The following is a 16,285-nucleotide window of genomic DNA, read 5'->3' as shown; positions in this document are numbered from 1 at the left end:
CCAAATAGTTGAGCATTAAAAAAGTTAGAGGTATTTTAACATTGCTTTCCAAGAGGATGGAGCAAAATGCTGGGGCCTCTTTCACCACACCTGCCAACACAGTGAATTGTCACAGTTATGGAATGTGGGCAAATTGGAAAAAAAACACACACTTTTAAGTTGCAATTCTTTCATTATGTGTAAGGTTGAACATTATACAAAAGTATGATAGATTTATTGGGAACATCTTCACTCTGTGGCTTTCTTTTTAATGAGGAAATGTTCCTAATTTTAATGTAGTTCAATTTACCCATTTCTACCTTTATAGCTGAATGCTTTATTTTTTAATAAAATAAAAATTTGATTGTTAACTTAGTTTAGACTATGATTAGGATGCAACTTTATTTTTTTAAGGTGGATGTACAGTTTTCTCCATATGACTTATTAAAGAATCTATTTTTTTCACACTTATTCAAAATGTCATCTGTATCACATACTAAATTTCTTTGTTTCTTGTCTATTTTGGATTTTTATAGCTTTTTACTTTAATATACCCTTTAGCTTTTTAATTATTATAGCTTTATAATATTTTAAAATATCTGGTGAGGACTATCTTGATTCTTTTTCTGATTTTCTTGTCTATTCTGGCTTATTAGTTTTTCTATATAAACTTTAGAATAAATTTTTTTCATTGGTATTTTTGCTTTAAATTTTTAGTGTAAAAGTGAAAATTCACAGTTTTTGATGTTGTATCTTTCTTTCCACTGACATATTATGGTGTTCCCTTCTTGGATGTTCCTTAGTAGTCTTTTAAAGTTACTTTTATATAAATCTCACACGTTCATTCTTAAGTGTTTACAATTTTTGTTGCTATTGTAAATTATATATTTTCTTCCATTATACTTTTAATTGGTTACTGAGTTTATATATGTATATGTATTTTATATGCTATTGATTTCTGTATATTAATTTTATAACTATCCAACTTATTGCATTCTTTAATTGTTTGAAATCATTTTTAGGTGATTTCCTCCTGGTTTACCTTCACAAGTAAAGTTAAATTTTTTATTGTTTCAATTCATAATCAAACATATCTAAAACAATGTAAATAATAGTTGTGATAAAGGCCATATTTTAAGAAAGGTTGTGTGGCTGACAGATATTTTTTGAACCCTAGGCTGGCTCTAGTCACTTTGGATCACCAGCTCTTTTTTTCTCAAAGCTCTGTAGCTCTTGTTTAGTACAGCTTTAAAATAGTTCTCTTTCCCTTTATTTATTTAAGTCTGTCCTCTTTGCTACTAATCTCAGTGACATCTATTTTTTCTGTTTACAATATATTTTTATAGGTTCTGTAAAGATGATATTTAGGCCCCTTTATTGGGTTCCTTAGATGTGCAATTTTTCTTTGAATCTCGGTCTATAGAGTTATAATTTTGTCTCTCAAGACTTGTTTTTATTGAATTTATTTTCTTAAGTTATTCTCTGATGTGAGTTATGAGTAGTTTCTTTCTGTTCCTTAATTTTAGATTGAGCCATTTGCCTTTTTTCTTTCATTCTTTCTCCCTCTGTTTTTTTTTTGTTTTTGGTTTTTTTTTTTGGAGGTTATAAGGACCGAGATTACATAGGGGTAATAGAGAGAGTTCTGGAGCCAGACATCCAGGATTAGTATCCTGGCTCTGACACCATTTGTGTGATTTCAGGCAAGTTACTGAACCTCCATATTTAAATATGTAACATGGGGAGTCTTAAAAGGACTAAAAGAGATATGTAAAAGAGATAAAAGGACTGAGAGCAATACCTAACATATAACAAGTGTTTAATAAAGTAGGTTACAATGGTGATGCTTCTTTTTGGTTTTGATTGTGGTAGTTACTAAATTTTTTTCATCCTGCTCATGCTTGGGCAGCTCAATCAGACACCATTTCCTCTGATACAGTGTATGTCACTATTTTACCTTTTTCTTTTTACTTAGAATCATTTTGTTTTTCCTTCCAAGTTACAGTGGGTGTGCGTGTGTGTGTGTGTGTGTGTGTGTGTGTGTGTGTGTGTCTCTGCATAGTTTGTATTCTAATCACTTTCTGCGCCGGAGGCAATAGCTGAACAAGGAGTGGGGGAGAGCTCAATAGAGGCTGTAGCTGTGAGCCATCCTCCTCGGAACACCCAAGTTCTGCTGCCTTTTGAGATCCTTATTAAACGTCCAATTCCAAGGTGCATTTAGCTGGGTAATTTCTCAGGATATATGGTTACGGGGCCTTAACTTTTGTGAGAATATCGACATCGCTGCTCACTTTCCCCACTTTAGATTCTTTCAACAGCAAGTTTCGACTACTGTTTGAAAAAAGATAAGGCTATCAGCTCAGTGTACTCCTGTCCAGGTATAGTTTTATCAGCGAGAATCTCAGGATTTTGTCAATCACCTAGATAGTTTCAGGAGGGAAATAGGAGTGGAGAAGCACCTGACTTTTCTAAGTCTCTCTGCCATGGTTTCTTTCCTTTGTCATAGTTTTTTAAGGCTATTGCATTAAGTTGTGCTTCATTTCTTCTTTCATCACTGTTAGCAAATAATTTTATTATTTTGTTATTGATTTTCCTTATGGTTTCTTCATTTTGTGAGTTATTATAGGAGATAATTTCTCTGAGCAGATAAGATTAATCTGCTCTCATAACCTAAACATCTGTTTTTCAGTAGTATATACATTCTGCTTCGTGGAAAATTTTGCTTATAGGCATTATTTTTATCTTTGTCTTTCTATTCTTTTTAAGCCCAGTCTTTCCTCATATATGGGGGTTTCACTTTCATCTGTATGTGTGCTGGACAAATGTGTACCTGCCGAATTCCAATCTGTTTCTAAGAATTCCATCTATCTATCTTCAGGGTCACCTGTAATTGACACAAATGAAGAAAAGCTGGCTCATATGAGGAACTGTTAAATTATTATTAGGAATGACATCAAAGTACTGGATGCAAGGCCCAGTTCAACAATGTTATATTTAATAGAGATAAATATAAATTTATAAATTTATATTAATATCAATTATCCTAATATAAATGTTATATTTTTCAAAGCTAGTAGTTCATATGAAGTATTTAACTGTTCATAATCTTTCTATGAAACAAATAAAAAGAGTCTTAAAAACACAGCTAACACGATTTTATATTATATAAACATAAACAGTGTATAGGGCTCACATACTGAACTCTGTTCACCATGGTCTGTATTTACAAGAACATCAAGGGATCTCTTTATACAATTCTGAGTATTGTTATTTGGGTGGAATATTGTGAAACTTGAGAAAATTCACAGGATTAAACAGTAAAAATAAGGGGTCTGAAAATCGTGATGTTTCTAGAATGGTTAATAAATTGGGGTTCCTTAGTTTAAAGGAGAGAAGACTAAAAGGAGACTGGGTGGTGGCCTACAAGTGTGTGAAGGGCTCTCCTATAAAGAGCTGTTCATCACAGCTGTAGAAGGCAGAAATAATATTATGGGACAATTTAAAAGGAACTCCAGCTCTCGGCTCAATTAAGGGAAAAACAAATCCAATAATTAAGGCAGCCTCCCAACTAAACAGCTATCACCAGTGTGAGAAAGCTGTTTCTTCCCAGAGCATTAAAGCAGAAGTTGAAGACTTGGTCCAGGTTTCCTTGTAAAAGCCTTTACAAATATTTACCAGTGGTATCGTAATTATCTACACACACATACATTTCACACACTGTACTGGGGCGACTATTCCCCTTGAGGTTACACCATGTCTCTATCCCCAACTTTTAGTCCTAGAGCGAGAGGTATTCAATTAATGTTTTGTTAAATACATGAACAAATGTGTGTGTTTTGAGAGTTTAAAATGTTTCACACCTATGAATTCTTGCACAGCAAAATTATTATTTATAAAAAAAACATGTACCACATTCAGTTGTTTCAAATGAATCCATCTATGAAGGTTACATTTTCCCATAGGACTCAACTACTTATGAACACTCAGCACTATTTTTAGATTCCCAGGAAGTAATTACTGAGCTTTTCTTCATAAGACTGATAGCCTATGTGGAACAAATTATATGTCTTCTTCATTCACGACTATAAGCACTGACTCACCTAGGAAAATGTGCCTTGTCTGTTTCCATTGTTAATTTTACTCTCCTTTCTTCCTCACTGCTCCCCTTTTAGCCTTGACTGACAATTCTTACCTTTCCTAATGTCATCTTATTGTGCACATTTCCAACTTTCTGTAGATTCTTGGTGGGATTTCATAACTGGCTAAGCCACAGCATATTCCATGTTAAAAATCCCTAATTTGGCTTTCTTAATGGATATTAAAGATAGAGATTTTATCTTATCTTTCCTATTTACTATTCTATAAGGGATAAAATGCCCAAGATACCCAGCTGCAACTGAATTACGCTCAGAGACAGAGTCCATGTAGTACAAGGCTTTTTTGACAGACAGCTAATAGCATTAGAAGTCATGGTCTATGAATAAAAAATACTGCAAGCTTTGATTTTATTGGATGTCAATGTTCTATAAAAGGAGAAAGATTTAATGTACACTAGTTGATGAGTTGGGAACCAAAATGTAAATCCATTTACATTAGTTAGCGGACTGTGATGAATTTAGCATGAAGGCAGTGCCAGCCAGCAGAGGAGGCCTGCATTATTTCAATCCAGATGAATGCCAGTGTTCTAATGAGGTATTTGGGAGAAAAGCCCAAACTTCTTTATTATTGTCATTCCTTTGATTTAGCACTTAGAACTGATTAGCTTCATCATTGTGTGTGTGTTTTTTTAATGTTTTTATTGATTTTTTTGGGGGGGGGAGAGAGGAAGGGAGAGGGAGAGAGAAGCATTGATTGGGTACCTCCGGCAGGTCCCCGGGATTGAACTCACAGCCCAGGCGTGTACCCTGACTGGGAATAGAGCCAATGACCTCTCGGTACTTCGGTCGATCCTCAGCCACTGAGCAACACCAGCAGGGCCATAAACGTTTTTTAAAATAAAATATTTGTTGAGTGAATGTATGATTGTTTTCTGCACTTACATGCTTCTTAAAAAAATAAACAAGGAAGAACTATTTAAATGTATTGGGCACTGAGATATACCAGGTACCTCATTTCATCCTTACCAACACCAACGTAGTGACTTAATGTGTCCATTTAATAGTTAGGTACAGCAAAGATTTAAACTTAGGTACTGGTCTAAATCCTAAAGTCTTTTAATAAAATTGATTTGCTCTGACCATAAATCAGAAAGATTTCTAGTCATAGTATTTAGCATGGCAACACACTCCTTTTTAAAACTTTAAAAAGTGCTACACAGGTAAATATTTACCCCAGCACATAGTCACAGTTAGGTAAACAGTTTTTTGTGTGAATTATAAAACTTTTGAATGTCAAAAAAATAAAACTACATCCAGTACAATGCATTTTAAAATCTGAAGTTTCCATGGTAAAAATAATTTTGACTTTAAAGATTTATTCAAGGAGCCACTGATCATAAATTCTGTTAAAAATTATGAGCTAGCTTTAAAGAGCAAAGAAATAAACTAAAAACAAAAACACGATGGCCACATTTTAGCTTCTAAGGGCAAATCAGAGGCTTAGCTTCATTTCTTAATTTCCAGAAAGAGTCAGCAAACGTAATCAATTGTTTTACTCTCCCATAACATTATATCCTACAAAACAGTGGGGATTGCAAGGGCAATACTTGTAGTTTGTTTTTTCATGGATAAGAAATCATTTGCTACGAGGTCTTAGGAGAGAACTTTTTTGCAGATATCATTATGAAGACTGATCAAATATTAGCTGAAAGAAAGAGGGTTCCAACCCACAAGCACATGTCTTTTATCTGGAAATAATCAGAAACAAACCATGTACGTGTTCAAGAAATTCTGCAGAAAGTGCCTGGGAACAAGGTGAACTCATCAATGTGTTGTAAGGATTTGTTCTTTGAGGGGACAGGGAGTGGTGATTTAGCCACAATTTATTCTCAAGAAGATTATTTCCTGGGCTTACCACAAATAGTTAGGCATTTTCTTTTTGACTCTGAATACAGTATTTCAACAAAAGATTGCACTACACATGCACTCACGCAAATCTCCCTGTGTCCTCAAGGGAACAATTTTGGTAAATCAAAAGGAGTAGAAATATTTTAGCACTGAAAGGAAAATGCAGTGTTTTGAGACCTCATGCCAAACAACTGAATTTTTCATTTGTTCTTATTAAGAGTCAAACCATTGTTAAGAATGGCCCTTCACCACAAATAGGTCTACCTACCACTTAGAACTCAGAGCCCAGGACATGGGTCTGAATAAAGAGCACACTGTGCCTTGCATTTAGAGACACAGTTGCACGTGCATTAAAACATGAATATAAATTATAATTTACCCTGTGGCAAGAAAAAGGGAAATGCATGGTGTCTCTTGATGCAGGAAATTGTTGGATGCTAGTATTCAAACAGTTGCATAACATTTGTGTTTCATTTTTACCCAGAGGTCTGATGAACTGCTTTTGTAGAAACAGCTGAATTCTGGGTGGCTGAAAACTTTGCGAAACCTAAACATTTCCAGTTATTGTAGGCAGGTGATAGTAGTCCATCAGCAAAGCTATCCATTGACAGGAAATAAAAAGAATTTCATTGCAGGCAATCTCTATATTATGTATAAGGGCAGTGTATTTAATTTTCAATAAAAATCTTAGTTCATTCAGTGTTCACTGAGCACCTATTTGCTCGATACCTGCAGCTCTAGGACTACACAACAAAAATCAAGTTGCAGAATTTCAATTTATCAAATGACCACCTCTGAAAACTAGACAATTTGGGGTTTCTCACATCAACACTGAGAAAGTTCGCTGTGGTCATATTAGTGTCAGAGAGAAAAGACAAGAGCAGATGGAGGAACAAGGGCAGACTAGAGAAGGAAAATGAGTATGCAAATGCAGACAATCTGGAAATCTTCAAGTTAGATGTTTGAGAAGTTGTCTGTAATATAAGACACATGTCAAATTGATATTGAACCAAGCTGGACTATATATGTCATGCAGGCTATTAAGAAAAAATTATACAAAAATCCCCAATAATTTGGAAATCTGTTTTTGTTTAATTTTCCTGTTAAACAAAGTGCTAGATGCTTCAAACACTGTTTTGTTCCAATCTCTTGAACAGTTTCTGTAAATTATGAGAAGAAAAGAAAAAAAAAAGGCCCAACACAAGGGCTGCCCTCTTAGGGACCCCTCTGGGCAGTGAAATGATTCAGCTTCTGTCTTAGTCATTCTTCTTCCTCTTTGCCATAGTGCAGCCATGGCCATCATGTGTCTTGGACTCTCCTCCATCTCTTCACCCCAACTCTTCCCATTTCTACTTAGATTTGGTCACAGACTCAACATAGAGTTTGCACTTTCCTTTTGAGCATTCACTAAGTGCTTTGAATTTAGCACAGGGTAGAGGTCATAACACTGTCTTAAGTGTTAGAATTATAAGCTTGTGAATCTCCTTACTTTGAGTTCTTTGTGTCTAATCTATCCTTTCTAGGCCCTATAGACTGCCTAGATGGCCTGGTAACTAAAGACGAGGAAGGAATAAAGCATGTTAGAAGTTCTTAGGAGTGAAATATTGCTTTTGATTGGGCCAGTGAGTGATGGCTCTGTGGAGAAGGTAGAACTGAAATGGATTGGCTCCTAGGGGACAGATACAATGTCAACAGGTAGTGGTCACAGTGGTAAGAGAAGGCATTCCAGAGGTGGGAAAGGGATGAGCAAAGGCCTAGGGGCACGTTTAAGAAACTGTACACAGTCCAGCTCACTTGGATCAGGAGCTGCATCAATGATAGAAGAGAGAAGTCTGAAAATAAATTTTGTTGCTGGAGGAGAGGAGGTCATTGAGGGTATAAAATGCTATAGCAAGAAATATATACTTTATATATGTATGTATGTATATATATGTATATATGTATATATATATATGCTTCAGTCTGAGTTAACATACAAAAATATATTTTGGCTCCATCTGAAACTGCTAAATATTAAAAACTTTTCATTAACTTTCAGTTCATTAATTCAACAAAAATTAGTACTAACTAAAGGACTGGGTCACGCGAAATACTATATAAGGCACTTTTAAAGCACTGGAATGAGTATGTGCTTTGCTGCTTTTCTTTATTCAACTTTTAGCCAGTTATGATACTAATAAGTATATATATATTATATATGTTATATATATAATATATATAATCAAATGCATTGAGAATGTACAATTATACTGAAAATAACCTTATGAATTAGATCCTTAAGTTATATCCACTTTGCAGATGAGGAAGGTGAAGCACAAAGAGGTTAAGATACTTGCTCCAGGTCCCATAGGTACTTAAAGATGTCCAAGACTTTCACCACTACAAATGTGGCTTTTCTAACGGTTGAATTATATACATTATAATGACCACTAGCATAGTGACTTTTACAGTTAGTGTATTTTAGTTATTTTTCCTTCTTGTACAAAGCAGAGCACAACAATATTCACTGCATTTTCAGTGTGCACTGATGCAAACCTCTATCTCTCTAAACAGATGATGTTTAAAAACATTTTAGAAATAATGGAGAATGGCTGAAATATGCTGCTAGATAGACTTTAACACTCTTTCAGATTTTATTAAAGAATGGGGCAGCTGAAATAGAGCCTCAAGCAAGACTACTTTTGAATATTAGTAAAGCCATGGCCATCACACTTTTGGTTTCAGAATTTAGACTTCAACTATATTATCCCTAAGCAACAAGGGCATCTTTAAAGAAGGCATTTCCTTTCTTATATAGGCTTGGCTTAAGCCACAGAAACAATAGTCTGCACGTGTTTAGCTATATAGCTCCTTAGAAGTTATGACTTTGAGTGTTCTTGGGAAAGTCACTAGAAAGACTTTTATTGTAAACCTGTTTCCTGGGAAACCACATGTGTACTTCTGATTTTCTTCCTTGCCTATTTCTGGTTGCTTGGCAAGTCTAAATGGATTTGCCTAATCACTGCTTCCTGTATATAATTATCCATTTTTTTTCTCAACCGACTGCCCACACATAGCCACCCCAGCTGCTTGCAATGACCAAATCTATAACTGTGAGGTTAGGAAAATTTTTACATATTGTTAAAAAAGACATTCTAAATGAGTATTGCATATTACTCAAATTTTCATTACTGTATTACATGGCCATAAATGACCAGCCAAATGATTCCAGTTGAATATTGGGAAGATTAGCCCTGTATAAAGACAGAATTGCATACACCAAAGGTGATCTCAGAAATAGTAATTTGTACAAATATAAAATAAACACAAGGAATAGAATTGAAAAACTGTAAATCTGATTCTGCCAAAAATTATTCTTTTAAAGAATCCCTTAATATTTTATCTATACAACAGGAAGAAATATCACTGTTTACCTTGTAACCCATGTAAAAACAAACAAAACCAAGAATAATCACAAAATAAAAATAGTCCGGGCATTAAAAATGTCTATAAAATAAATTTAATAGTGCTTCCGGGCAAGATGGTGGCTTAGGTAAATGCAGGTACTCACATCCTCCCACAACCACATCAAAATTACAACTAAACTACGAACAACCATCATTGAGAACTGGCTAAAATCTAGCTGATCAGAAGTTTTATAACTAAGGATATAAGGAGACGGGTATTGGTAGGAGGGGCAGAGAGTGGAATGGGCTGGTCCCACACCCACGTGTGGTAGTTAAAAACTGGGAGAGATATCACCACTGCAGAAGTGCCCCCTGAGGACCAAGGGGTCCCAGCCGCACACCAGAACCCCCAGCCCAGGGTTTCAGTGCCAGAAAGAGAAGTCCCAAAACTTCTGGCTGTAGAAACTAGTGGGGATTAAAGCTGAGTGAGACCGAGGGCTTCTGGAGTCCCAGGCAGTTCCTCTTAAAGGGCTGTGCATAGGACTTAGACTCAATTGCTCTGAGATCCAGCCTTGGGGCAGCAGCTCAGAAGATACCAGGGAAGCTGGATGTGGCTCAGCGGCTGAGCATCAGCCTAGGATCCAGGAGATCACGATTTGATTCCCGGTCAGGGCACATGCCCGGGTTGTGGGCTAGATCCCCAGTCGGGGGCGTGCAGGAAGCCCCCGATCAATGACACACCCATCATTGATGTTTCTCTCTCTCTCTCCCTCTCCCTTCTTCTCTCTGAAATCAATAAAGATATATTTATTTTAAAAAAAAAAGATACCAGGGAATAACAGTGCAGGCCTCATCACAGAGCTGATTTCATACTGCTTTGCAGGAAAGTGAGTTGACTCTATGTCTCGCTTTCCCACTGGAACTTCCTAATTCTCCCACCAGGATCACATTTGATACATATTCATCCTTCACACTGCAGGAGTCTCCATGACATGAGTTAAACATTGGTAAACATTTATTTTTAAAAAAATTTATTTTTTTTATTGTTGGCAGGATTGCATATGTCCCCCATCCTTCCCACCCTTTGTAAAAATTCCTTTAAAAATATCATCATTCAAAAATAAAGAATTACAGGTTCTAAGAGAAGACAAGATTGCAGGGATCATTAGATTTAGTATAGAATACAATGTAGTTATTCAATTTACTCTCATTCAGCACTTCTTGAATTTAAGGCACCGTAACAGGCATTAGGAACTTAAACACGGACTAAAACAGTTCTTTCCCCAGTATGTCAATATGCTTTACACAGAGAAACAAATCCCCATCAGTGACATTTGTATGGTGACAATAGAGAAAAGCATAACTGGCCCACCATAATCCCAACAGGCCCAACAGGCCCACACCCCTCTACGAGGATTTGGAAGGAATCTGCTTTCAGGAATATAAATTTAGTTCTTACAGTTCCTTGTTCTCTTGTCTCAGTAAACCAAGCCCAGGTACAACCCCGGAGCCCTACACTGGGTCCTGTCACTGGGTTATTGCCTGGTTGATTACAGTTCAACTGTCCTCACTTCCATGTCCCTGGGCAATTCCTGCTCCCCTCAGGATCAAAGGAGTAAACAGTTCAGAGCCAAGTACACCAGCCAGAGGGGGCCCTGGTATCAAAGATAAAGGTTAAAATAAAATAAAAAAGTATTCCTGATAAAATTAAAGAGCTCTGTCTATAGGTTCTCTAGAGCCTTTAAGTGCTCTGCTGAGCCGCTGGCAGCCATCAAGTGGCCCCGCTAGCCGGAGGCCTGCTAATGAACCGCAGTGCTTCGCTGGGGACTAAAACGAGGATTTGCCTTAAGGCTGTGCTGAATAACTGCTGGTAACTGAACTGTAGAAATATCTACACATTATTTATATAGAGCATATCCTTTTAACAGAAATAGTGTGAGGCTCATTTTGTTCTGCTTTAAAACACCTCGCCAAGTATAGGTTTAGTAAACATGTAGGGTAGAAAGTCCTTTCTTTCATACCAGCAGACACTGGTAAGGAAACGCTTTAGTTCCTGTCTTGCCCCCCCAGATTTAATTCTGTGATTTTAATGCATTTGAATTCAGCCCATGAGGAATCTTGGAGTATTTTCATTACATTGCCAAACAATTGTTATGAAGGCCAAAACCATATGTAGCAAAGAATACTACAAATAACATATATATATATATATATATATAAATATATATAAAAAACATATATATTTTTGAGAAATCAATTTGTACCACTATGTGAATTGACCCATCTAATCCTCACAACATCCCTAGGGGCAAGCACTATTATTATTTATGTTTTGTAGGAGAGGAAATTAAAGCTCGGAGATTTTAAGCAATTTGCCCAAGGTTAAAGAACTAGTAAACTGCAGAATGGGAAAAATGACATAAATGGAGACATTTCAAAATGGAGTCAAAGCCACCATCCCGGAGGATCTGCCTTGCTGGTCTTAGCTCCTCAAATCTTTGGAAATGTTTGAACTGGAAAAAATAACCTGCGGATTGGGTTAGCCCAACACTGTATTCCAAACAACTATGTGTAAAACTAATAGAGCAGACATTTTCACTATGAGGACTGCAAATTAAGGACATTCTTTAGAATTAGCAGTACCATGTGTAGATAGAAAATAAACTAGCTTATTTGTACCTGTAGAAATTCCATCCTTAGCTAATTAGCACCAATAGAAATGCCTCCCTTCTATTCATGCAATTATCTCCCTTTCCTTTCTCATAAATACCCCTTGCCTTCACCTCATAATTGTAACACTATTTGGGTTTCTGTCTGAATCAGTGCTTCCTAGAAGTACAATACTTTTTGATCTAAAATGAACACTTGCTTCCTCTCACTTTGGCTTTTTATTTTTAGTTTAACAAGGCCTCGGGTTCACACCTAGCATTTTGGCTCTTGAGTCTCCTCTTTTAACCAGCAAGTTCTGCGGCTCACCACTTGCTAGATATTAGTTAAGTGCTTAATTCTCATAAACCCCATGGGGGTAGATGCTACCAATAACGACATCCATTTCATAATGAGGGGATTGGTCCAACCAATGTCACTCTGCTAGCAAGTGGCAGGACGAGGCTTTTAAATGCAGTCCTGTCTGGCTCCTTTGAGATTTTAAATATCACCCACTTCCACCTTCCAGAGAAGGTGGTATAGGTATTATTTTAAATTGTATATAGCATTAGTGATAAAATAGATTTTAAGGGAAAGAGAAGTGATTTACTAAAAGATTATAGTAACCATCAACTCATAATCTTCTAAAATATTTAATATACTTAAGGCAGTTATCAAATTTTTCTAAAATATGGGAAATACTGTTAAGCTAATATTAAATGCTGTCATTCTGAAAAGTAGAGCTCAAAGGACTGTTCCTAAAAATGAAAATAATTATTTATCTCCCTGTTCATATGATTTTCCCAGGGTAACTGCAGTTACCTCAAGAGAGGTAATTATCGTGAACATTTCAGAAAAATAAATCTTAAATTATGACTATTGCAAGTATAAAATGTTATTCAGTATTTGTGAGTATAACAGATACGACTATTACAAAATCAAAACAAATCACAACAGTGTTGTAAAAATATGATGTTATTTCAGGATAGATTATTTCAATTATTATTATCATCATTATTATTTTTCCAAATGAGAGGGGTAACCATTTATACAGAAAAAATTAGAAAGTATTAATATGCCAGCGAAGTCATGATGCTCTGGTAAGATGTAAAATTTATAGAAAAAATATAAATGGTTGTTGTTATTATTGTTTATAAGGGCATGCCTACATAAATCTAGTCTCTCCTTCTCTGAGTCCACATTTATAGTTTTGGTTTCTTTACCACCTATAAAAACCACTATTATGGGATTTCAGATCTCTTGTTATATACTGAATATTGGAGCATAAAAGAAGAGAGGACATCATAGATGGGTTACAGCATAAACTTTAGCAAAATGGTTTGTCACTGGTGTCCTACTGCGAACCATTTACGGTTTTATTACCTTTAGGTCCTTTGAATAATTTGATTTCCACAACAGTCTCCAAAATGGGTCGTCTTCTGCGCACGTACAGCCGGACGATAGACCCCGCCTCTTTGAGGGCTTCCACCGCCTTGCTGTGGGACACCTCTGACACATCCACCTCGTTCACCCGCAAGATACAATCATTGACCCTGAAAGCAAGGAAAACGGCAGAGGTCAGAAGTGTCTAGGAGTTTTCGGAAAGAATATTATTAAGACCTCTAACCTTGTGAAGTGGGGAGCAAAGAATATAAGCAATTTTAAACTGCTTTCATTTGGAAAGGATATTTCAAATAAAGGAAATTAAACACACACACACACACACACACACACACACACACACACACACACGTTGAACTCCTCAGCTTTCCCAGTCTTCCCCACACTGTGAACTCCAGTCCACTCTGACTGGGACTGCATCCAGCCTGGTGTAGTTAGAAGGCCACATATTTTAAGGTCTCTGCCAGTTACATCATAATTTTGATTGGTTTTAATTGGTTGGACTGAGGGTTATAGACTTACTCCTATATAGACATAACAAATGTGACTTTATAGATTATTTTTTCTTGAATTTTTAATTCACTAGTTATAAAAAGAATATGTAATCACTTTAGAAAATCTGAAAAATAAAACAATGTAGAAAGAAGAAAAAATATATATGACTCCATCATCTAAAAGAAACCTGTTTGTTTTCTGGCAAATTATCTTCCAGTGGTTTGTTTGTTTGTTCGTTTTCTCAAATTCATCTCACAATGCTATAGGTGTTGAAGTTCAGATTTCACAAAATTAAAAAAGAATCTCATATAATTCTTGCCCTAGATACTTACTTTGAAAGCTAAGAATTATGATAAAGTCTACAGTAAACTTTCCTTTTTGTCATTTTCTCAGGGAAAAGAATAATATGAATTAGAATAATAAGCTTTCTAGATAGTCTGTAGTTATATGGCCATGGACTTCAAATGTCTTTTATATCCATGATAAGAATTAGTGATGATATTAGTAATGATTAAGAGTATGTAGCTTGAGGCTAAAAAGACTTTTTCCTCACTCTGAGTATCTGTTCTAGTGTTGCCCATCTCTGTTGCTCAGAGTGAAAAAGAAGGGGTGGCACTTGCTTGACTCCCCTCTCCCACAACCACCACACATTCAGCTCCACCTGCAAAGTGTATCTGCAGTCCATCCAGGGCTCTTCATCTTCACTGCTAGCACCCTGGCTGAAGTCAAAGTCATCTCTCACCTGGATTACTTAACAGCCTCCTACTTACTCTCCCTGGATCCTCTCTTGTCACCTTTCAATCCATTCTCCACACAGTAGCCAGGTGAGATGAACAGGGTCAGTTGTTTACTCACCTCCCATTCCCCAGTTCCTTCTTCTAAACAGTGCCCAAATTTGTTCAGGATATTTATTCCTTAGCAAATATTTGTTAAATGAATAAAAGAATAAGTCTAAGTTCAATTACTGAGCCTTCTATTTCCTAAGTTTATAAATATTGGTAATTTTCTTAACCTTTCTAAGCCTCCATATATATTCTCATCTGTAAAATAGATGTAATAATAATATCTATTATAAAGACTTTGGGGGAAAATTAAATGAGATAATGTACATATAAATTCTTAGCACAGACCCTGGTATATCGTAAACACCTAATAAATTATTGTTACTGGAAGCAGTGAGAATTTATTGATTTATAACTTTCTTAAGTATTAGATCCTTTCCATAATCTTGTGGAATAAAATTTATTATCCACATGATAGAAGTGAGAGTTGTTCCAACTGGTTAAATTCTTTGTATAAATCTGTCAGGAATTTGGGTAGAGATTGGATATGATCTTACGTTTCCCTATTTCAAAATCTGGGCTCTTTCCTCTTAGGATCACATACAGTTAAGTCCTCAATGTCATCAATAGGTTCTGCAACTTTAGGTGAAACGACATATAACAAAACCAATTTTACCATAAGCTAATTGATATAAACAAAAGTTAAGTTCCAATGGCATCTCATCAATATTATAATGAAATGACATTGAATGAAATGACATTATTTGAGGACCTGCTGTATACCTAATGTGAGGAACAGTTTCATATATATTGCGTGCATCAATTCAAAATTATAACATGATAGTAGAACTATTACATAAAAAGTATGGAAAGAATTTTCTTATCATTTTTGTCTATAACTTTTCTATACCTATTTGAGGAGCCGAGTTATGGAAACTCTTATCTCAATGAGAACCCTAATTAGCCTCAAAATCCTGAAATGGAACATTTCACTTACTAAGATTTAGCGATATAATATCATTCTAACAGATGCTATGGCTTTAATAGGTTTACACATACATTTCCTCTCTGACTGACTAAAAAATAATTCACGGAAAACTACCAATTAAAATAGTTTTGAGAATGTAGGCATCACAGGCACCAGCCTCCCTGCAGCAGCTGGTCCTTTGAGAGTGGGTAATTTTGTCATCTCATGATAATGCAAAAACATTATGTTTACCATCACCCTGTGCTCAGAATACTAATCATATCTTAAAACACTGCTTGCTGTAGAAGAGAATGGCTGATATATTTTTTTAAATCTACATGCTGTATCTATTCAAACAAGTAAATTCTTTCCTTTTGTATACAGTGTAAACCTTAATTGTCAATTGCTGGGGTAAGGAAATCACAGCCTAGATCAGGTGTTTTTTTGTGAGCATGTGGATGAAGTAGGCAGCTTTAGTGCACTGAGAAGAGCATTGGACTAGCAGTCAGAGGCATGGATTTGAGTCCCAGCTGTGGATCAGCTGTGTGACCATGGTCAAATTACTTCATCTCTTTTGAACTTAAGTTTCCCATGGAAAGAGAGTAGGCATGCCCAGAATTAGTGGGA

At 35.9% G+C, this 16,285-nt stretch overlaps 1 protein-coding gene across 20 annotated transcripts in view; it reads right to left on the bottom strand.

The window, feature by feature from the left end:
• The window catches only part of DLG2 (discs large MAGUK scaffold protein 2), a 1,618,243-nt gene that overhangs the window by 446,252 nt on the left and 1,155,706 nt on the right, over positions 1–16,285 (bottom strand). For all 20 annotated transcript variants that reach the window (XM_081155084.1, XM_081155073.1, XM_081155097.1 and 17 more), the window contains one exon: positions 13,397–13,566. In XM_081155084.1, the coding sequence (XP_081011210.1) occupies positions 13,397–13,566 (170 nt within the window). The remainder of the gene's footprint in view (positions 1–13,396; positions 13,567–16,285) is intronic.

Source organism: Miniopterus schreibersii, assembly GCF_964146895.1.
Source record: "Miniopterus schreibersii genome assembly, chromosome: 12".
In the NCBI taxonomy this organism is placed as follows: domain Eukaryota; kingdom Metazoa; phylum Chordata; class Mammalia; order Chiroptera; family Miniopteridae; genus Miniopterus; species Miniopterus schreibersii.
The sequence above is the reverse complement of the archived record's forward strand: the minus strand, read 5'-3'. Positions and strand labels throughout refer to the sequence as shown.